This window comes from Haliaeetus albicilla, chromosome 3 (genome assembly GCF_947461875.1).
Source record: "Haliaeetus albicilla chromosome 3, bHalAlb1.1, whole genome shotgun sequence".
Classification (NCBI taxonomy): Eukaryota; Metazoa; Chordata; class Aves; order Accipitriformes; family Accipitridae; genus Haliaeetus; species Haliaeetus albicilla.
The window spans coordinates 23,341,701-23,366,273 of NC_091485.1; the positions used below are offsets into that span (position 1 = coordinate 23,341,701).

Genomic DNA, 24,573 nt, shown 5'->3' on the forward strand with positions numbered 1-24,573 from the left:
TCCCTCCCCCATAAGCCGCCTGATTCCCCTGGAAGTTCTTAGGAGAAAAGGTTGTGGCCGTACAACAAGATGGCGGTGCTCACGGGGGACGGAGCAGCGGAGGTAAATGTGTGAGGTACTGCCGTGCCGTGGCGAGCCCGCGGGGCTTTTCTCCGCCCTCAGTGAGGGACAGGCCGGAGGGTAGCCCCCTTCCTCCCTCTGCACCGAGCACCGCGCACAAGCTTCAGCAGCCCTCCCCTCCCCGCTGCGGCGGTGCAGAGGGTGCTGCGCCGTCAGGCCGCTCTTCCCGCCGAGCGGTGGTGGGATGTGGCGGCGGGGGGCGGTTCTGGGGAAGAACCCGGGCTCCCAGTCCCTGTGTGCCTGCGGGCAGGGGCACTGGGGGCTGGTCTCTGCTGTGCTGGTGCCGCGGCTGGCCCTGTGCTTGTGCCACTGCTCCCGAGTGCTGTCAGACATACCTAGTCTTGGTTCGTGTGATTGCTGTGCCATAGAGCTCTTTTCTAACTTGTTGAAAGAGTTATCTTAGAGTAAATCTATACTGTATAAAATGATAGTAACTTATTTAAGACTTGCTTACTAGAGAAAAGTGAAACAGGGATGAAACAGAAGTCACGATGGGGAAACTGGCTGAAGTCTGAAGTTTCTGCGGTGTGTTCTGTGTGCGCATGGACATGTTGGTCAGAAGATAGGTGCTACTTTATTAAACAGTGATAGTTCTGAAAAGTGAACTCTTAAAAAAATTCCCACAGGAGGAGTTTGCTCCAGGAAGTGCGTATGATTACCAGGTACGGTCTCAGGGAGTTGATTTTTCTTCCTGAAAAGGGGAGCTGTGATGTCTGTGGTACATCGGCTGACAGCGGGGTGGCTTGTGGATCATCTCTCTTTCATCAACCAGTGTGGCTATGAGATCTGTGACTCCTTTGCATACTCTGGTGGTGTCACTCTCAATACTTCTGTCACATCTACTGGAGATTGTCATGCTACTTCTACCTTTGCTGCCACCTCCTCATCAAGAGATGGTCCTATTCCTGGCCCTGGAGATGTGATAGAAACAGAAAGTAGAACAGCAAAAACGAGATACGTGTTTCGGGAGGAGTTCTTTGACGTTTCTAAGCCCCATATAGCTGCAGTTCCTGAGGAACAGCTGTGGCAGGGATGCCCTGAGGTGAGTCTCACAGAAATAAAGGCCAGCAGCAACAGAGAGGAACATCGAGAAGGAACCAAGAGTGGCATCAGAGATTCTGTTGCCAGTGCTAGGAAGGTATGTTCTCCATAATACAGTAAACTACAGTAATCCCCTGGTAAATAATACACCAATAACGTTGTCCTGCACATTTCAGTTTCCTGAGGTTATGTAGGAGAGCAGGAACTTGTCCACAATAGATTTCAAGATGCACAGAAAACGTAAGCGCTCATGAGGATATTCTTGTGTCCCTTATGTCAGTAATGTGCATCCTTTGACTATAAAGCAGTGGCTTGCTCACAAAATCTTCTGATGTTGGTTGTTGTCAGGCACTTGAGCTGAAACTGTGGTAGCTGTCAAGATTGTGCGGATTAACAAGGAGGGGAGGACAGTATGAATTTACTTTCAATCTGTAAATTGTTCAGTACTGTTCCTTATGGACCAAAAAATATAAAGTTGCAGGTCTAAACTAACAAATGTAATCATGAAGACATAGTTAATTTTCTCCTGTTATTGGTAAACTGCACTTGGCAGCTGAACAAATACTTTCTAGTATGGGCCCAGAGGAGGCATGAACGTGAACTGTGGCATGCACTAGCTACCTTCAGATCCCAGTGCCATGAGTAACATAACACAGCTTTAAGCCTATGTACCTTGAGAATGCCTACAGCAGCCTAGGTATTTGGAGATCACCTTTTTGCTAATTGGTCTTACACTTGTGTTGGAAAAAGATGGAAGTTTCTTCTGCTTTTAAAAGTTAATCTGTACTTCAGGTATGTGTGGTTATTCTTTTCATCATGGAGTAATGTGGATTTTTTCTTTTTTTCATTGCTTGCTCATTCTGCAGAAACGTAAAAGGAAATGTGTGTTCAACCAAGGTGAACTGGATGCTTTAGAATACCATTCAAAAGTAAGTCTGAACAAAAGTATGTTTTGCACGTACATGAAACCTGACTTTGGGCATGTATGGAGTGCAAGACATAATTGCAAACAAGTTCTGTTCTTGTAGCTTTTTCCACTAACGGGAAGGTACTCTCTCCAGTCCTTAAATGAATAAGTGCATACAGAGAATGTCTTCTGTGGAGATACATATGAAACAAACTGGACATGAAACTGCAGGTGAGACATTTTGAAGAGCTGGAAGCTGCATTCACAAAATATCTTTTACTGTTATGGGTAACTGAGCATTATATAGTGATGAGTTGAGTATTAGTTGAACAGGGAGTGACTCATTTGAAATAAACAGTGTAATATGTTCTGAAGATCAGCTCATGTTTAGTATATCAGGACACTGTGCTGAAGTTACTCAAAGCTCCTCTGACCAAATGCGCTCCAAGATGTCTCGTTCTGCTAATGAGAGAGAATTTTTCAATCTAACATTTTACATTGTTGTACTAAAGCATCATGAATTAATTAGAATTCAAGTGTCTGTTTAGGCTTGCATCAGTGATGTACTGGTGAAGTTACAACTGAATTACACTGAAGCGTTTTAGTAAATCCGAGAAATGTAATCTGTGGATCATGTTTGATGTGTTCTTACTGCTTTCCTAAATAGTGATGTGAACCTGAACTAGGACCTACACTTGCTTTCTTTCCTCTGACAAAGGTGCTAGTCATATTGGGCTTTTTGTTTAAGTCTTTTCCTCTTGGACTATATTTAAATGACTAAATTTTTCTTTTACGTGGCAACAATTTTGTAGTAAACATGCAATTTGCTATGATACAGGGTAGAGGTCCTGTAATTATTGTGAATAGGCTATGCATGTGCAGAATCGCCATAAAGGAGAGAACTTTGAAGCTCAACATCAAACAGAGGTTTATGAGTTTGAAAACCTTTAAGCTAAAATAAAGTAATTCACAGTAGGAATAAGGGAAGAAATGAAGAAAAGTTTGATGTCTTGGGGGCCATGTAACTTCAAATGATTTTTGGTGATTATGCAAAAAAGACACAGTTTTGAAAAATTTGTGATCCCAGTTAGCCTCTGGTACCATTCACAGATTAGAATGTATTGGTTTTTACTGTATTTGTAGTGTTAAAGGTTGTAGCTCTGCAAGTCAATTCAGATTATTTTGGCACTTAACTTGTATCTTTAGAATCATTTTCCAAAAAAAAAAAACCAATCCAAATTTGTGTCTGTCAGTGAAAGTAGGCGTTGAATCCATTTATGAATTTCAGTTGGAGTCAACACAGGGAACAGTACAAAATATGCTAAATTCCTTCAGCAGCCATTTGTTAAAACTACTGTTTAAATTGCTTGATAGTCAAGAGGCTTTGTCCACCTGCGAAATAACACATGGGTGTAAGAAGAAAAGCCATCAGCATTAATTCAGCTGTACAACTTGTAGCATTTCTAAAGATATATTTATTAATTCTGTTTAAGTAGTATGAACTTTTACTATCACAAACCTAGGTACTTAAAAATTATGACTTTGTCCCCTCAGATGTCTAGATGGTGGTGCTATTAAAGAAATGATTAAAAAACCATATCCTTCTCCCCCTATTAATTTGGAAATTGTAATAAAGAGTATTTTGTAAAAACATCTTGTAAAGTTGAGGATTCCATAATTAGGAGCTTTAGAAACCATAAGTATTTGAAACCATTAGTAGCTGTGATAATTTGCCACTGTAACTGGCAATATTGCTGTTCTCAGTGAACAAAAATGCCTCATTCATAATTGAAACTCATAAAGGCTCAATGATCTGGGAATAAACTAGTTCTCTACATTTTGCAATGAGAGCGTGCTGAAGTGAATGAGAGTGTATGTAGATCCAAGAATCTTGTCTTCCTGGACTCACTGGCAGGTTATTTGAGAGGTGTGTCACTTAGAAAAGTTGCAAAACCAAATTATAATAATGTAATTTGATTTCTGATTGTACTTCAATATTTCTTTTAAAATGCATAAACTATTGTTTTTTCAAAGTGAATTAAAATGTGGGAAAATAATGATTTTTAGATCCCAGTATACATATCAATTAAAATATATTTATGGGCACAGTAACTTGAAATTAGATTAGAATTTTAACTTACACTTCAAATTATAACTTTGAAATTTACGTTTGTTTGAAATAATATTCCACCTCTGTTGACTGTGAAATGTTTTATTCAGTAGTCTCTCACTCTTTCTTTTTCCAGGCTTCTAATTGTTGTAACTTTACTGAAAATACAACAACAAAAGTTAGCATGGCCTTGTTATCATGCCCTTGTAGCTTTTGAGTCAATGATCTCAGTGTTTGACAGGGATCCTCTTCCCGCTCTGCAGATTGAAAATGTTTTGATTTCTGTTGCATTCCCTGATCAAGTAGATACTTGAAAGATTGTTTCTTCTTCCCTTGTTTTGTTTTTTTTTTTATGACCATACAGGTTAGGAACCTCATTTGGGAAGGCACTTTGCATTTAGTCCAAGAAGGACTCAAAAGTGGTTTTCTTCACCGCAATACTACAGAACTCAGTTGCAGGAAGAATGTTGTTCCTGGGCACATTGGCTGTGGGTTGGCTGAATTATGTGAAATGGCAAAGCAGTTTCCAGCTGTGAATGAAAGTGACCATCAAGCTGTACATGTGCTAGATGATGAAACCTCCATTCCAGAGCAGGACCTGCTTTCGTGTGTTACAGAAAACAGCTCAAATTCTGCAAAGATACTTGTGTTAATGGGGCAGAAGTACTTGGTGCCACCAAAAAGCAGTTTTCTTTTATCTGATATTTCGTGTTTACAGCCCCTGCTAAGCTGTAAGTATCTTAGGCACTAGAACTTACCACTTCTCTCCTGCCTGAGAAGGGCAGTTAATGTCAAGATGACTAAGGACTCAATGAAGAGATTTTAATATACAGCATCACACTGATAGGAAATGCTGTTGCAAGCTTTCAAAGTGGTATTTCTAACTTTGTGCAAATAGGTAAGGGTTTTCAAAGCAATCTTGAGTGGTTAGGAGCTCATGTCATGGGGGGGTTATCTATCTCCAGGAGGCTCCTTTAAAAATCTCAGCCAAAATATGACAGTTTGAGAGCATGTTCTGAGCTGCTGTCAGTACAGAAGTCATATAAACACATTAAATTGGGACTAGCTATGCTTCTGGGTCCCTATCCCACAGAATGAGGCTTTAACATAGGTGAGTCCATGCTGCTATGCTGCTGTTGGGGTGGTGTTCCTGCTGTCTTGGTTTTTAGCTAGATTAGACCATGGGAGAGGGATGAGATTATGCACGTTAAAGCAAGGGTTCCCTTACAGATTCATCCTGTTCAGTGGCAGGGTCTATTTAGATTGACGTGAACTGATTGTGAAATCAACCCCAGTGTCCCCCAGAGAAGATAAGTAACAGTTTGAGAGGCTGCTGCCCCCAGCTGGAGGTGAATGCCACTTTAACAAGACCATGAGTAGCAAACATGAGTTGACTTCTCAGCTCCTACATTTCAGCTGAGGGTATTGGCTTAAGCCAAAATCAGTGATGGGGAAATGGTGGGGTTTTAGAATTAGTAACTCCTCTGTAAAAGTAGATCAAAAGCTATCCAAGCCAGTATCCCCAGCCTTAATGGGCCATGCAGAAAGCTTTAAGTTGACAACATGTGGCAGTCTTCGCTGTACTTCATTGTTCCATTAGCTTTCAATTTGACCATTATTATTATTATCAGCAGCAGCTAAGCTTCATCAGACAGTCTTATAGGAAAGATGTTGCCTGTGAGCAAGAGCTGGGCATTACTGCTCTTCCCTCTAATTTTAGATTTGTTAGTTATGTATGTTTCCTCCCTTCTAATGTGCAACTTAGATGTTCACTGATATATATTTTTTTTTAATTAAGAAGACATGCAGGAGATGGAATCTTATTATCCAAATAATCATTTTATATTTGAAGTCCAAAATTTAGCCAGTTAGCTGTTTTCAACTGTATGAAAGAAGGAAGGTCACTATCACTGTGCTATCACTATGCACAGCTGTTTGGATTCTCATGGAGGTCAGAGAGCAGTCCAGGAAATTTGAGAAAATGCTTTTGAAGTAACCAACAGTGAATGTTAATATAATGCCATGACTTTAGATTTTTTTTTTATTTTTTTTTTTGAGGAAGTCTACTGTCCATTTTAATTACTATTTTTCTTCTTCCCTTTCACCTGCCAGAAGAGAAATACTTCCTGCTGGTCAGCCCACTGTCAGGATAACACCTCCAATGTTAATAAGGGAATAAGATGTAGAAAGCACATTTAATGGACATTAAAGATTAAGCTGTTGTTCTTATTAGCTATTTAAATAATTAGCATCAGACTCAATGAAGGAACAAATATATTCTGTGGAAAAAATAAAATTGGAGAGTCCTGGTTTTTTTATGGATATGTCCTGTATCTTCTGTCCTCCAACTAAAGTAATCCCAGCTTCTCCCATTAAAACTCTTTCAGTTCTATTCCTCTTGTCCATTAATCTCCATTTCATATACTGGGTCTAGCGCTCTGTCTCTCTTCACTTCCAGTAGTGCAAAACACAGTTTTGCAGGGTTTTTTTTCCAGGGCTGGTTTGGAGCTCTGCATGTCCCAGTTGGCCTGCTGAAAGATCAAACAGGACAGGAATCTTGTGTTCAGGGCTGCAGCGTTTCACTCAGCTGGGTGCCTTATTACATAGCTTTTGTTGGGAAACTCGGAGAAATTTTCATCTTAGGCTTGCACTCTGCTATCAGGTTTTTTTTCATGAAAGTCCCCAAGTTGTTCAAAATTTCTTGGAGGGATCTGACACAGATCACATAAACATCCTTTCCTTAGGTAATTAGCCCAAAAATCTCTGAAGTATATCATTATCTGAATTAAAACAAGCATGCTGGAAGCTTTTAACTTCTTATTTGGAAAGAACAGAAGAAAGTTGTGAGTTTGCTGCATAGTTGGCTCTTTAAATGTTGTCTGTATGTGGGTAGTTAAGCCTTTATCAGTTTTAACTAGTAGATTTATTTTAAAACTAATTTACTGGCCTTTTTTTTTTTTTGTAATTTCACTTTCCAGACAAGAAAAAATATGATGTAATTGTGATTGATCCACCATGGGAGAACAAGTCTGTTAAAAGGAGTAACAGGTAAATTTTACAGTAAAATCAAACAAACTGTCATCTTAGCTTACAATGGGTAATTAACATTTTAATGTACTGGTGCACTCCAAGACCAATAGAACTGTGAGACTGTAGCTTAAACTAGCAAATATTTTGGCACATGCCTACCTTCAAGTCTGTGAAATGTCTTGGGGATTTCACTGAAATGGCTTGGATACTTTGCATACAAAATATTTGCAAGAGTAGATTTTAAATTACCTAACTGGTGAGAGAATGTTAGTCCTTGAGACCTATAAGGAAAGTCTGGAGTCAACTGTTTTGTAAGGCCCAGATCATGCAGATACTCATTTGAAATTATTAGGGTTACTTCAGTGGGCATAAAGCTGGATAAATATGTATTTCCAGGACTGAGGTTTTTAATTATTTTTTTTTAATTTGAGCTGTAGTTTGAGCTTCAGTCTGATGGGTAGAAGAGAGAAAGTGATAATGCAGCAGTAAAATCCTCAAGTGCAATAGGAACTTTATGAAGTCATTAACTTAAAATTTTTATGGGCTTCCTTCTCCACTGAGTAACATCAGGCTTATGCCAGTGGAGCTCTCTTGATTATCCTAGAATTGTACTCATGTGAAAGAAGGACAGACAGAAAATAATGGCCTTACAGCTTTCTAGAATAATGTCTACTGTAGCTTTTGAAGTTTGTTATGAAGATATAATTTGAAGATGCAGAGACTGATTAGTAGGTTTTACTTTGAAAGCCCTACAGACACCTCTAGAAACTCAGAGTTAAACTCATTCAGGTGTCTTTCTTAACTATGTAAGTTACTCAGAGGAAAACTGTAGTTATTCACAAGCATGAATTAGCCAGCAAGACCCCCTCTCCCTTGCAAAATAAGGGCAAAATGTGGAAGAGCTATCACTGCTGTTGGTTACCTTGTTGACAGCTAATCTTTGTTAAGCATTTCACATCTGGGTTCTGAATCTTGTTTTCTCTGGACAGGCTAGTCCAGGAAGTATTTTGAATTTTATCCTTGTTACCTGTTTCTCGCTGTTTTTCTCACTGTTGCATTGTATAGGGATCCCAGGTACTCTGATGGTGGCTGTTGATTCCAGTAGGCAGTGTGCCAATGTTTTTGATGCTGCACTTTTGTAGGTTCCATGAATTGCAAATCACTAATAGTGTAGAGTAGCATCATGATAAAAATGGTAGAACAGGACAGAATCTGGAAAGCATACTGTATTCACCTATGTAGCATACAGTTAGCTCAAAAATTTGCAGAACTGTTCTGAATAACCTAGAGAACTTTTACCATGAACGGTAATTTAAAAAAATGAATAAGTTCTGCAAATAATTGGAGAAGTGATTGCCCTTTTATGACCTTTTAACTTGCCAGTCAAATTAGTGTTGCCCTTGTGCTTGTAAATGACTCACTTGTCATTCTCATTCAGAAGAGGGATTGCTTATTATGAAAAGTGAATAATGTTACGTTGACTAAAGAGCTACTTTTCACTAAATAGCTTTGTTCTGGTGAAAAGATGAGAGTATTGAATTACATATGGTAGCTCTTAAATTAAACATGGGCTTTTAGACTTCTTCAGAATCACAACTCGTAATACTTTATTTGGGGGAATAGTAGAAATATGTAGTTGAAGGTTCTGCTCAGTAAAACTTAAGTACATACACTAATGATTTTCTATCAGATTCTATCAGATTTGGCCACTGGGTGTCAGTCTTGATCCATTTTTATCACTTGTCGGGAGATAATTCTTGAAATGTCTTGGCTGTGTGATTTCTCTATCTATTTGTGTTGCTTTGCAATTTTTATATTTGGTATATGTTAACTTGCTTTCTCACTGTATTGGCATATAGATACAGCCACTTGTGTTCATGGCAAATCAAGCAGATTCCTGTACCAGCACTAGCTGCTCCAAATTGTCTTGTAGTCACGTGGGTGACTAATAGGCAGAAGCACTTACGTTTTGTTAAGGATGAACTTTATCCGTATTGGTCTGTGAAAACACTTGCTGAGTGGCACTGGGTAAAAGTAAGTTCTCAATTTGTTTTGTTGCTTTCTTGGAGACTGAGAGGGCTTGCACTATGACACTTTATATTATACTTTGTGTATTTACTGCTATGTGCTTTTGTATTTCAAAGGTATGGTATCATCAGTATCTTCCTCTTTATCAAAGAAAATGTCTTGGAAAAAGTTGTGTATGAAAATCTTCCACTGTGTATTTTTAACTCCTTTGTGTTAGATTACTAGAGCTGGAGAATTTGTATTGCCTTTGGATTCTTTACACAAAAAGCCCTATGAAGTTCTTGTATTGGGAAGAGTTCAAGGAGACGTAAAGGAAACCTTAAGGTATGCCAGGATATTTGTGGTAAATGTCTTTTCTGAGGCTGCTAGGATTCTCTTTGTATATATCACTTGTTCATAATAGAATATAATGTCCCAAAATCTTTTCTTGGCATCATCTTTTGGCTGATTGTGGACCGAAAAATAGCCTTAATAGCTTTGGGATAAGGGAGTGCTTTAGTGAGGTTAAAGGATGGAAGCCTTTGTCTGTTCTTCATATCTGTCTGTGTCTGGGAACTGGCTCAGATAAAAGCCTTGTGGACTGGGCTTCCTTTGCTGACAGGTTCTCTTGGACCATGAGTCCTTGGCATAGGCTGATGCCATTTTTTGGACACCAGTGTTTTTCTACACGTGAAAACATACAGGACTACCTTGTTTGTTCTCAGTGGCTTTGTATGGCTATTGTTAACCCTGTTTTGTCTAAAACCTCAGTGATTTCATAAACTGTCCTTTTATATATTATGGCCGAGCAACATTTAACTTCCCTTAGACTTATCTGAAGTTTGACTGTGAATGAACATTCTGGGTGTTAGCACCCATCTGAAGTAGCTCTGTGAGAGCTGCAGCATCACATTTGGTGGTATTCATTCCCATACTTCTTTCCTTGTTCTGATTTATACAACAGGAAATCTGAGGATGTACTTCCAATTCCGGAACATAAGTTAATTGTCAGCATACCCTGCAGCCTGCATTCACATAAACCCCCTCTGACTGGTACGTTTTGTTTTGTTGCATAATGGTTCTGTAGGGCAGACTTGGATATCTGAAATGATGTACCTAGAATGAGATACCTTTATATATGAAGTGCCTTAATTTCCCATATGCCAAGCAATTTTGCTCAACAGGACTTGTGGTTCCTCAACATTTCTAAAAATGTTGTCAGGCACCTAAATCTTGGTCTCTAAAAAGCAATGTGAAAAGTAGAACTTCAAGCATTTATTGTATGAATATTTTGGGTAGACATGTAAAAAAAAGTTGCATTTTTAAAATTTGTTTTTTAAATGCTGCATGAACAGTTTACAGATACTGTATGTATGAAGTTATGCCAAATGACCTAAAGTACCTTGCAGGGTGGGGATGAACTTTGGGAATATATAAAATAGGATATATTCTACTTAGTTAATAAAAGCAGAAACCTCTTTCTTTATTATGTCATCCTGAAGTAAATGGTTTTATTTCTGCATGTGTTGTTTATACACCTGCAGTACAGTTGTGCCTTGAAATCCAAAAACGTATTTTAAAACTGTTAACAATGGGCAACAAATAGAGCATGCCCTGTTTATTTCTGAGGAGCTGTATTTAATTTGCTGAAATCGATGCAGTAACTCCAGCCAACCAGTTAGAGTGGGTATAAATTCAACTTTTCAGAATTTAGTCCAAAGGATTTGAAGATTTCTGTGTGTTATGTTGCCTTTTGCACATTGTTCTGGAGCACTCTTACTTCTGACTAATTTCATCAATAGAAAGTTGTACTACTTTCATCGTTATAACACCTGAGTGCCTTACAATGCTATGGTAAGAAACATATTTAATACCTCTCACAAAAATGGTTTCATCGTCCCCCAAGGGGAAAACTTATGATGAATCGTGCTGTGTAATCACATCAGAAAAGGCAGGTGGAAGAAATGCACAGTGCTGTTAGAGAGGAGAGGCATCACAGTTTGCTTCACTGACATGCTTTCCTTTTTCTGTTCCCAAGGAACAGCACAACTTCAGTTAGGAAGCTGATCTGGACAGTTGTTATATATTCACAGAGGACAGACCCTTCCGCCCCTGCCCCCCCCCCCCCAAAAAAAAGGCAATTCTAGGAGAATCTTTTTGCAGTTCTGAAGCTACATCTTTAAGATTAGGGCTACAGCAGGAAGTATGTGTGTTGATTTAAGATAATGAATGGTAGGGTAGTGATTTGTGAGACAGCCACCTAGGGCCTCTTCAGAAAACCAATACTTAGCAGCACACTCAGACACAAACAGGAAACTTGTGAGATATCCAAGGGTGCAAAACAGCAGGTTTTATGTGTTATAGAGAATTCTAGTGCCAGAATGGTCCTCAGAACAATTCTTTTGTAGGGCAGAAGCTAGAGACCATATTGGGGAATCCTTTATAAATGATGATCCTGAATGGGTTTTGAAAGAAATTGTCCATGTGAATTTACATATTTCTTGAGTCTTGAATGATGGGATTTGATACCATTGTGCAGCATTTGTGTTTCTGTTTGAAAAATGAATTTGCTGTTGCGCAATATCAGCGATTTACAAGGTTTTTATAAAAATCCACGTACCAGTTCTGGCAACTCCATTCAGAACATGGTTGTGGAATGAAAAGGTAGACCATAAGACAAAAGCTAATAGCTTATGCTTTGACTTCAGCGTTGTAAAAGGGTATCACTTTCATGACCGGACAATATTCTCAAAGTGGCCAGTAGAGAGCAGTTAAGCTACATCCTAGAGTGGCTCAGCAGAAATTTGAACAGAAGCAGAGATTTGGCAGTGGGGGAGAAGGACACTTGATGAGTCACACACATTCTTTATGCTTTGTTTAAGCAGTAACAAAGCCAAAAATATTAGTATTTGCTGATGCTGTCTGGCACTTTATTTCTTATTACTACTATAAAGGTTTTATGTTGGTACATATGTAGCCACTTAACGACTTATAACAGTTTATCTCTCGGGGGGAAGAGAAAGATGGAAATTAAAGTAAGCCATCAAAAAGAGATGTTTGGGTTCCTACAGTGCATTTAAGCATGAAATTGTGACCGTAGGGGTTTTTGGTGATGCATGTGCTGTGTTCAATGCTTAGAGTTTTAATACGTCATTGTAAATGTACTTAAGCTTCCTTATGCAAATGCGTTAAAATGAAATTTTATTACTCCTGGTTTTGATTCAAATAACAGCAGGTTTTCTTCCTAATTCAATTCAATGTTGCTCTTAGAAGACATAGAAGGTATTCTATTATGCAGATGATGTGAAGTAATGTAAAACTTCAAATACCTGTTTTCCTTTTCCTGTTTCATAGATCCTTCTTGTTATAGCCATTTCTCCTCCAGTTTTTAAGTATGTATGCTTATTGTTAGAAAATAAAATTGTCGTATAGGAGTATGCATAAAAACATTGGAATTAATTCTTGGCTGTGTTCTAGCTGCTTTGTGTATCTCCAGCAGAAGAGTGCAATGGGAAATCTTGGGAACTCCGTCCTCCTGTGGCAACCCTGGCTTGTTAGGCCACGTTATAGAAGTGGTTTTGGAAGTAAAAAGAAGTAAATGCCTTTTGTTTCCTTATGCACCTTGTGAGCCCTTACTGTTAGACTAATTATAGGTGCATCAACATCTAGGTTTAACTTGAAGCTCAGGAAAGATGCAGAAATTGTAAAGCCGTCTTTGTGCTGAGTCTCAGGTCTTTTTCTGGTCCTACTCTGTTCAGGGATTAGACAAACTGGGCAATAAGGACCTGTACACTGCAGACTCTTTTGAAGGGTTACTATGCAATGAGTTCAGTTATGTTCTTTGTGCTTTGTATGGCTCACAAATCAGACAGTGAAAAGCCGACAGTCATTTTCACTTTGTTTCCAATTTGCCACGCAGAACTTGCTATTTATGTAATGAAGGTTCAAAAGATAAGGGGAAACTGTTGCTTGTTTCAAAAATGATTCTTCCTTTTGCTTATTTAAACATTTTTAGCAGCATGCATCTTCAATACATGTTTAGGATTAAGAGTAGGCAGCTATAGGTAGGTACTGGATTGCCAGATCACACTTCAGAAGGAAGTGGGTTTTCTGGAAGACCGCTGTTATGTCTACCAGCAGGCTTTCTGCTAGCTTCATGTGTCATAGGGCATTAGATGCCCAAGTATAGGTGCCTGAGTTGCTGTCATAGTGACATTATGACACCTGCAAATGATAAAGAATAATCTATTTATCGTCTATTTAAGTGGTACGTGTAAGTAGATAGAAGTAATTGTGTGGGGTTGTTTTTTTTTTTAAATCTAGAAAAACTTTAATATTTAATCTTTCTACTGATGTAGATCCTCTAAGCTGTCTTCAGAGGAAAAAAACTCCAGAGTTTTCTTAAGGGCTGCAAGTCAGATCCATGTGTGTTAAGATAGCCTTCTGGTGGTATAAAAGCCTAACAAAGAAGCTATAATTTATAACTTGAACACTGACTTTTCCTATTTTAAGGAAACCAGTATAATGAGATTTTATGCCAACAAAATACAGCCACATTATTGCCCTCTTGTTATGGTAATTTCAATTGCAGTGCAAGCTACTGCCTGATGTGATTATGTAAATGCCTACAACCTAGCAATGAAAAAATCATACTATAACGTGATCTTGAATTATACGTAATCTGTCTGTTTTTAAGAAATACTCTGACTTTAAAAAACAGCCCTCTCTCTGGCAGCAGGAGAGGGAGAGATTCCTGGGACTTCCTTTTTAAATTCTGTAACCAAATCGATCGAAATATTGGCACAAGCTTCTTGCTTCTGCTGAACTGACCCATTTTTTGGCTACCTCTTCTTTTGCTTTCTGGTGAACCAATCTTTGAAGTTGGTTGAATCTCCTAAGTGTGCTTTTAAAATTTGTTCTCTTAGGCATGGAAGTTCTTGGTGCTTAGTAAAGCTGCTTTTGATTACTGGACTTAGTGCTGTGATGATATTTTTTTATCTATACATTTTAAGAACAAACATCAACATTACTAATGTGCTCTTAATAAAATTTTGTCACCTAAGTAATTGCTTCCTCTACTTAGAAGCCTATATAAAGCATAAAATATTTCTATTTTGTTTTTATATGGAAGGGGGGGGAAAGTTATGTAAAGCCTGACTCTGCAGTAAGCTCTACATGATCTTATGCCTATTAGGATCAAAAAGATATCCTACAGATGTCAGGATCTGTTCACAGAGAGCTTATTGAAAGCTTTGAAGCTTTGCTTTCCACAGTCTCTCCCTTCTTTTCTATGGAAAAAAGTGCAACCTCCTGCAACATGGGCTTTTCTTAGATGATCAAGAAAATAGATTTTTGGAAGACCTTGGTTAAAGTCATAGAATGGTTTGGGTTGGAAGGGAACTTTAAAGGTCATCTAGTCCAAACCCCCCTGCAATGAGCAGGGACATCTTCAACTAGATCAGGTTGGTCAGAGCCCTGTCCAACGTGACATTGAATGTGTCCAGGAATGGGGCATCTACCACCTCTCTGGGCAACCTGTTCCAGTGTTTCATCACCCTTGTTGTAAAAGATGTCTTCCTTCTATCTAGTCTGAATCTACCCTAAAAAGTCTGTCCCCATCTTTCTTATAGGCCCCCTCTAAGTACTGAAAGGTCACAGTAAGATCTCTGCAGAGCCTTCTCTGCTCCAGGCTTAAGAACCCCAACTCTCCCTGCCTTTCCTCATAGGAGAGGCATTCCATCCCTCTGATCATGTTGGCAGCAAATTGTGCACAAGAAATCCTTAACTAAGTAAAGCATGGAAAAAGAACAATTTTACTTTTTTTTTAATATGGTGGGTTTGAAAAATACGGTATAAAAGCAGCTACTCATAAGTGGTGTCTAATTAGATGAACTCCTATGACGCCAAACAGCAATGTTCAGTGAAGCAAGCTTTCCGTCAGAACGTACATTTTCCTCTAAACCTCCCAGACTCTTCTCTGCAAATGTTAGATTTGTTTAAACATTTTAGCTTGCCTGTAAAAGCAGCAGGTTTTTAGAATGATTCCTGCTGGTAGCAGTATTTTTTAGATTAAAAGCTGCCTTGATGACAACCCATCTGAGACATTCATTTGACGTTTGTTAAATATTGGGGGAAGAAGAATAGATTTATATGCCATGCCAAAATACAAGAAAGTCTGGAAACAACTATTAGAGAATATTTATGAAAAAGTTTTGAATGGATTTAAGCTTTGGAAGAAGCGATCATGTAGGTAGGAAATGCATCTGGGGTTGGTTAATATTCACTAGACAGTGAAGTTGATGCTCATTTTTCTGCAACAGGAGCAATCCATGATAAGATCAGCTGGGGTCTCCTGCAGGGAGTCTGTGACTGGCAAACTTGATGCAAAAAGTCAGAACTTGGATTGCACCAAAAAAAAAAAAAGCATTCCCTTTCATACTTTAATGTATGCTGATTGGATGTATTTTTGCTTTCTGCAATGATCATGTCTGAAGAGACTGAGTTAAGCAACATAATGTTGGATTTATGAGCTGGATTTTTAAGCTACAGAAATGCAGAAATCACTGGCAGATCTGATTAAAAAATGACCAAGGTATCCTCTGGAAAAGGAAATAGTTTCATAGTTTTTCTTCTTTTGCCCTCAGTAACAAAAATAAAAACTTAACATGTAATTTTTAGTATAGACATGTTTTTCAGTCTTTCTGCCTGCTTTGTTTTTCTCATACATATTTTTATACATAATATCTTTGTAGCTATTTCCTGAAACATAGTTAAGAATTTGTTTGACCCAGCCACAAACTAAATGGCTCTGTATGACAAGTAATATGTTTAACAATAAACTGTTTGCAATAATACTTTCCAGGTGAAATGCAAAATCTTTTTCTATCACTCCAAGAATACCAGTCATAATCGGTGACATAATTGATGTTAATGACAGGCATCTATTTATTTGGGTTTAAGCAGTAAAAATGCCCAACTGTAGAAGAAAATTGAGATTTATGTTACTGAATGAAAGAACACAGTTACATAAATATTTCTTCGGTTGCCAAGTTGGTATTGGGGAAGAAGTCCCTCCATTTTTATAGCCCTTTTACTGCTATGCTTATTTAACTGATGTTTCTTATTTTACCTTTTAATGGTTGTCATAAAAAAAATGCTGTTATCCCCTTTAAGATGCAGAGAAGAGTGTGATCTTAATTAAAGAAAGGATTTATTTATGTATTTTTAGAAATGTTGCCCCTGTGTTATAGGAGCTAAGCGAGTCTTTAGGAGGTGTTTGGTTGATATTAGTGAAAAATTCAGAACTCATCTATGTAGAGGCTGAAATAAATCCTCATTCCCTTTCTCTAAATGAAAACCAATAAATCAAGGCTATTGAAGGCCTTGACAGTATTGTTCAGACTCTCAAGGGCACTTATTTAAAATTACTTTCTCACTATAAATAGTCCAGCTATTTGATGAAACCCCTGAAATTAATTTGCTGTCTCTCCCTTTTTTAATAAAACATTCAGTTTTTCATCCACTAGCAGCACAGGGGAGGTTTTATTTGTTTACTTTTGTGATTTCTACCTTTGTCACTGTTGTTATCTTTGTGTTTTTTTCTCTTGCACAGGGGTTCTGGCAGATTTTATCAAGCCAGATGTGGAACGCTTGGAGTTGTTTGCTCGGAACCTACAGCCTGGCTGGACCAGCTGGGGAAACGAGGTTTTGAAGTTTCAGCACATTGATTATTTCACTCTTCTGCAGAATGAAATCTGAGTTGGGTCTTGTAGCTTAATTGTGAAATTCCACGCCTTCCTAGCAGACTCTCGAACTTGCCTTTATTAGTGATGGTGCACTCAGAAGGTAACAGAAATAAAACCAATTGCACTTCAGTTAAAATTCTTGAAGTGACAGGATATCTGTTTAATGGTATCTCCATTTGTACAAGCTGGTCCTTTATTCTGATGATCTTGAGATATTTAAATACTGATGTTAGAGTGTAAGTCCATCCCTGTTTTTTTCAAACCTCAAGAAAAGAAAGATATTTTAAAGTATTCTCACTGCAGCTATCAAATCTGAGCATCATAAGTGCTACAGTTTTGTACTTGTAATGTATTATTTTAAGAGAATGATAATGTATTATTTTTAAAGAGTGGCAATGGAAGTAAACAGTTCTGAATTACATGTTTCCTTAAAGATTGTTATTTGCAAAGCAGTGAATTTTGAACTAAAATAATTATGAAGACAGTGTATACTCCTATATGTTTGTATCTGTCTGTCTACCTTAGAGGAAATAAAAGGAGCAGTGCTTGGGTTAATTGGCAAATGAATTGTTCACTGACCACATTCTATGTAAAATTACTTTTTAAAAACAGTCAGCAATTCCATCTTTCTGTATATGGTGTTAATTGTTTGAATACATTGTAAATGATCAGTCTCAACATCTTACAAATTCTGCATATGAAGCTGTTAAATCTAACTGAAATTTTAACATATAAGTATTTTAAAAATTCTCTTTCCTTATGTTCTTGGAACATTAAAAAGCCATGCCTGTGAGCTAGCATAAAAATGTTAGGGTTTTTTTTTTAAGAATGGTACACTTTGTGTGTCCTTTGCTGCCCTTAGATTTGCTTTGAAAAATAAAAAAAGGAGACTTAATGAAGCCTCTGCCACTTACACATTTGCAGCAGTAGAGGTAGAGCTGCTGGACAAGCTGATTTTCCTGATTGCAAGCTCCCGAGTTCTGTTTATAATGGGGAATAAAATGCACTGCATACCTTCCTTACAGGAATTTCCCTTTTGGAAGTCTGATGAGCTGTGAAGGTTTTTAAATTTAGCTTTAAATGTTAGCAGGTTATTTTTTAATAATTTTATAACAAAAATTAACATAAAAACTTGTCAGTGTCTTATTTGCAGACCCAGTTTCTGTATTACTGTTAAATTTCACATTTTGCCTATTGGAGCAGTGGAGTTAACAAAACAAGGAAAATGCTTTTTTTCTCCCCCCCCCCCCCCCGCCAGCCCCCCCGTTAAACATATATTCAAAATAAGTAAATAATGCAACAGTGAAAGTAGTTACCAAGCAAAACAGTTCCTACTGCATGATTTTATTTAGCCTACCTTTTAAACTGTCAGTACTTAAGCAACCTTACCTACAACTATAAGGGGTAAGAAGGTTCTTTATTTGCTTTCAGTTTTACAAGACATTCCCTATTCCCTATCTGAAGGTTTTGTATTCCAGGCAGAATTCCCCTGCCCTCCCAAGATGGTCTCATTCAGTACTGAATGAGAGTACGAGACTCAGGCATGGAATAAATCTGCTGTACATATCTTGTTTTCCCTTTGTACTCTATAAAACAGCACAAGAAATGACAGTTGTCTGTTCCATGTCCTGCTGCTATGAATGGCTTTAGATTATCTTTTAATTGCAAATGAAGAAAAGGGATGAACAATCTTAGAGATCAGGAAACCACCTCTCTCATCCTTTGAGATACACAGTTAGAACCCTTCTAAGGGAATGACCTTCTTCAAGCTGTTTAAGAATTGATGACCTATTTAATCTGTCTCTTCTGTGGAGTCCCTTTGCAAGTCAAGGCCTTCTAGCCCTTCCTCTGTCTTCTGAGCTGCCATGCTCAGAAGCTGAGCAGCTAATTGCAGCAGCTGGGAATCCAGCCTCCTGAGTATGGTTTGTATGTAGAGGGCACATGCAGGCAGGCTGTAACCTTCTCAGACTGGAAATCAAAAGTTGAAGATTGGAGTCTAAATAATACCTGATCCTGTCATAAATAAGTACAAAATTGTGCCTCAGACAGCTGTTTGCTCTGCTACTTTGCCACCACTCTTGCCATGAAAAAAACCTTGTGAATGTGACAGAAGTGGTGTTCTACATCTGCAGCTGACCCGAAACTTTGGTTTTCTCAGGAGGAGGTTCAATATATCTCAGTTTGTTGCTAACTCGGAAATCTCATGATGGTATTAGCAGTTGATAGTTTCAGGGTCATCTTTTAAATGTAATTATTGGCCTGTTATGCTTAATTCATAATTTAAATGGCCTCTTACACTTTTCTAGCTGTCCAAAACCCCAGCTGTCCCCAACCAGCCATCAGATCTTTCAGTGTCAGTCAGATGATTCCTCTGAGGCAGAATCTGAAGTGTACTGAAAAATCAGTGATAAGTGAAGCCAGCTAATATAAAAGGACAATTTAAGATCCAGTTTCCTTTCATAAAAGAATAATATTATCTATATCAATTGCTTTATATTACTTCTGTGGTGGAGAGGTGCCCTCTGTTGTGTCAAGCCTTGTATAAAAAAGAAAACCTGCTCTGAAGAGTTTACAAACTTGGTAAGAAATGAAAGAACAAGGGAGAGGATACGAATGGAGGAATACAGGATAGTAATGAGATGTCAAGGTGAATATGGTAAGTAGCAGCCTAGGTATTATGCACATCTTCAGTGTTCCTAAGAAATGATAGGGGTTTTACCCCCATTTTAAAAAATATTTTCTGCTTTTCTATTTTGGTATGTTAAAATTCACACATTCCAAGGAAAAATAGGTGAAGTGTGTACTTCACTAACAACATTGACAAAAGAGAATTTTTTTCAGTTCTAAATTCTTTTTTTGGCAGTTCCGTGAAATGAGAACTGTGCTCAAGAATTTTCAAGAAGTACTTTATTTGGTACATCTGCTGTTATTTTAGCAGGACAATGATAAAAAAATTCTTTGGGTAGGTGTTCTCCACTACTTAAGGCCTTTTAAAATTACGTCTTACTGAAAAATAATCTTAGTTCATAAAGCAATAAGAAGTAATTTTAAGCTGCTTCTATATGTAGACTACATCAAGTGTCATAATCAAACTTACTTTTATGAAGCTTCAGGTTTGAGTATGATTTTGAAATGTCAAATTAACATATGACCTTTACTTGTCTTTTTAAACTTCAATAAAGTAAAAAGAATTATACCAGTAAGATATGTTTTTAGAACAGTGATTGCTAGGCGTGAAGTCCTGTGGAAACAGAGAAGTTTCTCTTGCAAGATTAAACATTATTAAATAAGTGAAGTAAGTGAGCAGCTCTTACCTCTTTATAGGACTCAGCTCAGGCAGGTATCAGCAGCAGTGAAGAGCTGACTTTGAAAATTGATTTCCAAACTACATAAACAACTACAAAATTACAGGAGGAAAATGCTACTATGCCTTGAGAATTGTGTTCATTAGCTTCAACATACCATTTAAGACTTACCCACTGCTTATTTTGGATGAGAGGAAATGGCCTCAAGTTGTGCCAGGGGAGGTTTAGATTGGATATTAGAAAAAATTTCTTTACTGAAAGGGTTGTCAGGCATTGGAACAGGCTGCCCAGGGAAGTGGTGGAGTCACCATCCCTGGAGGTGTTCAAAAAATGTGTAGATGTGGCACTTCAGGACATGGTTTAGTGGGCATGGTGGTGTTGGGTTGATGGTTGGACTCAATGATCTTAAAGGTCTTTTCCAACCTAAATGATTCTATGATTCTATAACAGTAAGAAAATGGAAGATGGCTAGAGAATAGCCAAGGAATGATCTTTGTTCAAGTTGCTGAAAGAAGTCTTGTGGTGTCCCAGCTCACAGGTATTTTCATAGAATCATAGAATGGTTTGGGTTGAAAGGGAACTTTAAAGGTCATCTAGTCCAAGCCCCCCTAGAAAATGTCTTCCTTCTATCTAGCCTAAATCTACCGTCTTTTACATTAAAACCATTACCCCTTGTCCTACTGCAACCAGCCCTACTAAAAAGTTTGTCCCCATCTTTCTTATAAGCCCTCTTTAAGTACTGAAAGGTCACAATAAGATCTCCCTTGGAGCCTTCTCCTCTCCAGGCTGAACAACCCCAACTCTCTCAGCCTGTCCTCACAGGAGAGATGTGTTCCATCCCTCTGGTCATTTTTGTGGCCCTCCTCTGGACCTACTTTAACAGGCCCATGTCTTCTCTGTGCTGAGGACCCCGGAGCTGGAGGCAGCACTCCAGGTGGGGTCTCACCAGAGTGGAGCAGAGGGGCAGAATCACCTCCCTCAACCGCTTCTTTCAATGCAGCCCAGGGTACAGTTGGCCTTCTGTGCTGTGAGCGCACATTGCCGGCTCATGTCCAGCTTTTCATCCACCAGTACCCCCAAGTCCTTCTCCACTGGGCTGCTCTCAATCCCTTCATCCCCAAGCCTGTGTTGATACCAGGTGTTGCCTCAACCCAGGTGCAGGGCATTGCATTTGGCCTTGTTGAACCTCATGAGGTTCACATGGGCACACTTCCTGAGCTTGTCCTGGTCCTTCTGGATGGCATCCTGTCCCTCAGGCATGTCAACCACACCACTCAGCTTGGTGTCATCTGCAAAATTGCTAAGGGTGCACTTGATCCCACTGTCAATGTAATTTATGAAGATATTGAACAGTACTATTAAACATTTTCCAAATGGTCTGATAGTCTAGTGGATCTTGCTTGACTTACTAAGTTTTGCAACAGTAACATGTTTGGGTTGTAATGATTAGGAGTATCCTACTGCAGCACCACATTGCTATCTGTTGTGGTTTAAACCCAGCACCATGCAGCCATTTGCTTACTCCTCACCCCCCAGCCCTGGTAGGATGAGGAGGAGAAAATATAAAGAAAGGCTTGTGGGCTGAGATAAGGACAGAGAGGGATCACTCACCACTTATGGTCACGGGCAAGACAGGCTCAACTTGGGGAAGAAACAAAATCAATTTATTTTCCTACCAATCAAAACAAAACAAGGATACTGAGAAGTAAAACCAAATCTTAAAACCACCTTCCCCCCCGCCTCTTCCCGCCTCAACCCCACTCCAGGTTCTCTCCACCTCCTCCCCCCGGCGGCGTGGGGGAGCAGGGGATGGGGGTTGGGGTCAGATCGCCACACCTGGTCCGTGCCGCTCCTTCCTCCTCAGGGCAAGGAGGACTCCTCACTTGTCCCCTGCTCCACCATGGGGTCCCTCCCACAGGAGACAGTCCTTCACCAACTTTTCCAACGTGAGTCCTTTCCACAGGCTGCAGTTCCTCACAAACTTCCCTGGCGTGGGTCCTTTCCGCGGGTCAATCTTCAGTCACAGACTGCTCCAGCACCGGCTTTACCATGGAGTCACAGTCATCCTGGGGGGCCTCCGCTCCCCGCTCCCCTCCATGGGCTGCGGGGGGACAGCCTGCCATCTCACCACAGGCTGCAGGGGCATCCACTGCCTCAGGCACACCTCATCCCCCTCCTTCCTCCTCACTGACCTCGGTGTCTGCAGAGGGGTTTCTCTCACATTCCAATCTCCTACCCCGCTGTAGGTTCCCCTTCTTAAATCTGTTCTCCCAGAGGCACTACCACCGTCACTGATGGGGTCAGCCTGGGCCAGAGGCGGGTCTGACTTGGAGCCGGGGAAGCTTCGAGCAGCTTCTCACAGGAGCCACCCCTGCGGCCCCCTCACCCACTACCGAAAACCCTGCCACGCAAACCCAAAACACTATCCCATGCTCTTCAGTCCTCACCTGGGAGGGGATTGCTTTTTGCAGAGAACACAGCTATGGAAAGGAGCCAATGTATAAACTGCAGGACCTAAAAAATACTTCTCTGATCTAGCTGTGTACCCTGGCTACACCCTGACTCCATAGGGAGGACTCCCAGGATCAGGAGCCCCGCTGTATTTTGGTCGGGGCTGGTATTGGTAGAAGAGGTGCATGCTGTGACCTAGTGCGATTCAAGGGCTCTGCTATTACACAGAACAACATCATAAAATCCCTTCCCAAAAATGACTAGGTATTTTCCATTAGTGGTGGTAAATGAATGCTGATGTTATTTCCGGGGAAGTGGGAAGTTAGAAAAAACAACCAGGAAAAGAAACTGGTAGGTGGAGATAAGCTGCTACCCACACAACAAAGGCATGGCCTTTGTCTTGTTAGGGACATGTCTTGCTTAGGGATAAAATCTGCTTTGTTGCATTGACAAAGCTTGAACCAGCAGTTGTTAAACAGTTAAAAATCACTATGCTGGGTAGGGTAAGTGGAGATTTTGGTTGTCAGAAGCAACTTGCATGGACCATTCTAACTAGAGACCTTTGGGAGAGGATGCTCCTGCAAGACAGCATTCCTAAATTGAGTCTTACAGGTTGTTCCCAAGGAGAGAAGGGAGCTTCATACAGAACAGTACAATGGAAATCTCACACAGAAAGCCGTTTCTATGGCTCAATCACAAGTGCTCTTTACTACTGGAGAAGGCATCCTGGGTACTTCAAACTAAATGGTGATCACCTTCGAAGAAAACAGGTATAATCCTGTTTATGGCCTGGTGGTCAGAAGTGGGAGGGCGTGGCAACAGATGCTAAGTCTACAGCCTGCTTTGAGAGAAGAGCATTTGTAAGGCTGTGATCGGACAGCACTGGGAGGGTGACTGGTCTGCCAGTATTTTGTAGAGATAATTGCGCGCGTGTGTGTGTGTGTGTGTATTTGTGTGTACATGCAAAGCTGGTCTGTTGGAGTAGTGTGAGTCAGGAGTATACTGTCCTTTGAATAACAACCAGAGTTGTGCATTGCTAGAAATTTAATACCTTTGCATTTTCACTTGTCAGTGCCCCAATGTTACTAATTTATGGGGAAAAAGTACTTTTTATTTGGTTAGAGATGCCCTGATAACGCACAAGGTTTAAAAGCCTGTCTGGGGACTGCATGATAGATTGGTGTTTTTTTGAAGGCTCAACATTGACACCGATAAGTGAACAGCAGAGCAGCTGTCAAGGTAGGTTCCCATGGCCCTGGCCACATCTTGACAATGTGGGAAGCATGCAGAGGGTTGGGCAGGTGGGTGGCTTCACTGGTCCTACGGCAGCTTCAATTCACCTTAGCATCACTAAAATGCCATCAAAGCAGCTCTGATGAGGTTGGGTCACCTTGCTGGGCCTAGCTGTGAGGATTTTCATTGCTGGCATAAAGGAGGTGAGGCTATCACCTCCTCAGGGTTGTTCTTTGGGTGGATTGAAAGTTTTCTAAAAAAAAATTAGTTTTCACTTGCAAACATTTTTTTATTAAACTTATTGAACTCTGCTGGTGTGCTGCAAAGCCTGGGCTTTCAGCTTTGGATCTGAGCCTGCCACGTGGACTGTCCTTGGATTAGTTATGGGCCTTCCTCTGGGGGGCTGAGACCCAAAATGCTTGGGGTTTCCAGGCATCCTCACTTGGAAGCACTCTGGCTGCCAAATGGCAGGTGGTCCTCCTCAGTAGTCATCCCTTCTGGCTTTTTAGCTTTATAGCTCCCTATCAGTCCTATGAGAAGAAGGGCTGGGAGACACCATTGTCACTGGGGTCTTGGCACTGGAATCCCAGTGTTGTTTTTCTTAAGAAATGTGGCATTTTTAAT

At 39.7% G+C, this 24,573-nt stretch overlaps 1 protein-coding gene across 5 annotated transcripts; it reads left to right on the plus strand.

Annotated features, from left to right (window-relative positions):
• Position 1: 1 nt before the first annotated feature.
• METTL4 (methyltransferase 4, N6-adenosine) lies at positions 2-18,106 on the plus strand. 5 transcript variants are annotated; one of them, XM_069779101.1, is made up of 9 exons: positions 2-102; positions 578-1,258; positions 2,028-2,090; positions 4,543-4,909; positions 7,157-7,226; positions 9,068-9,242; positions 9,454-9,560; positions 10,180-10,268; positions 16,828-18,106. In XM_069779101.1, exons 2-9 carry the CDS (start codon positions 830-832, stop codon positions 16,971-16,973), a joined length of 1,446 nt encoding a protein of 481 aa, XP_069635202.1. In that variant the 5' UTR covers positions 2-102; positions 578-829; the 3' UTR covers positions 16,974-18,106. The 5 variants fall into 5 exon arrangements, with proteins under 5 accessions (XP_069635202.1, XP_069635203.1, XP_069635205.1 ...); XM_069779102.1 differs by having other exon boundaries at positions 8-102; positions 747-1,258; XM_069779104.1 differs by having other exon boundaries at positions 24-102; positions 820-1,258.
• The last annotated feature ends 6,467 nt before the right edge of the window (positions 18,107-24,573 follow it).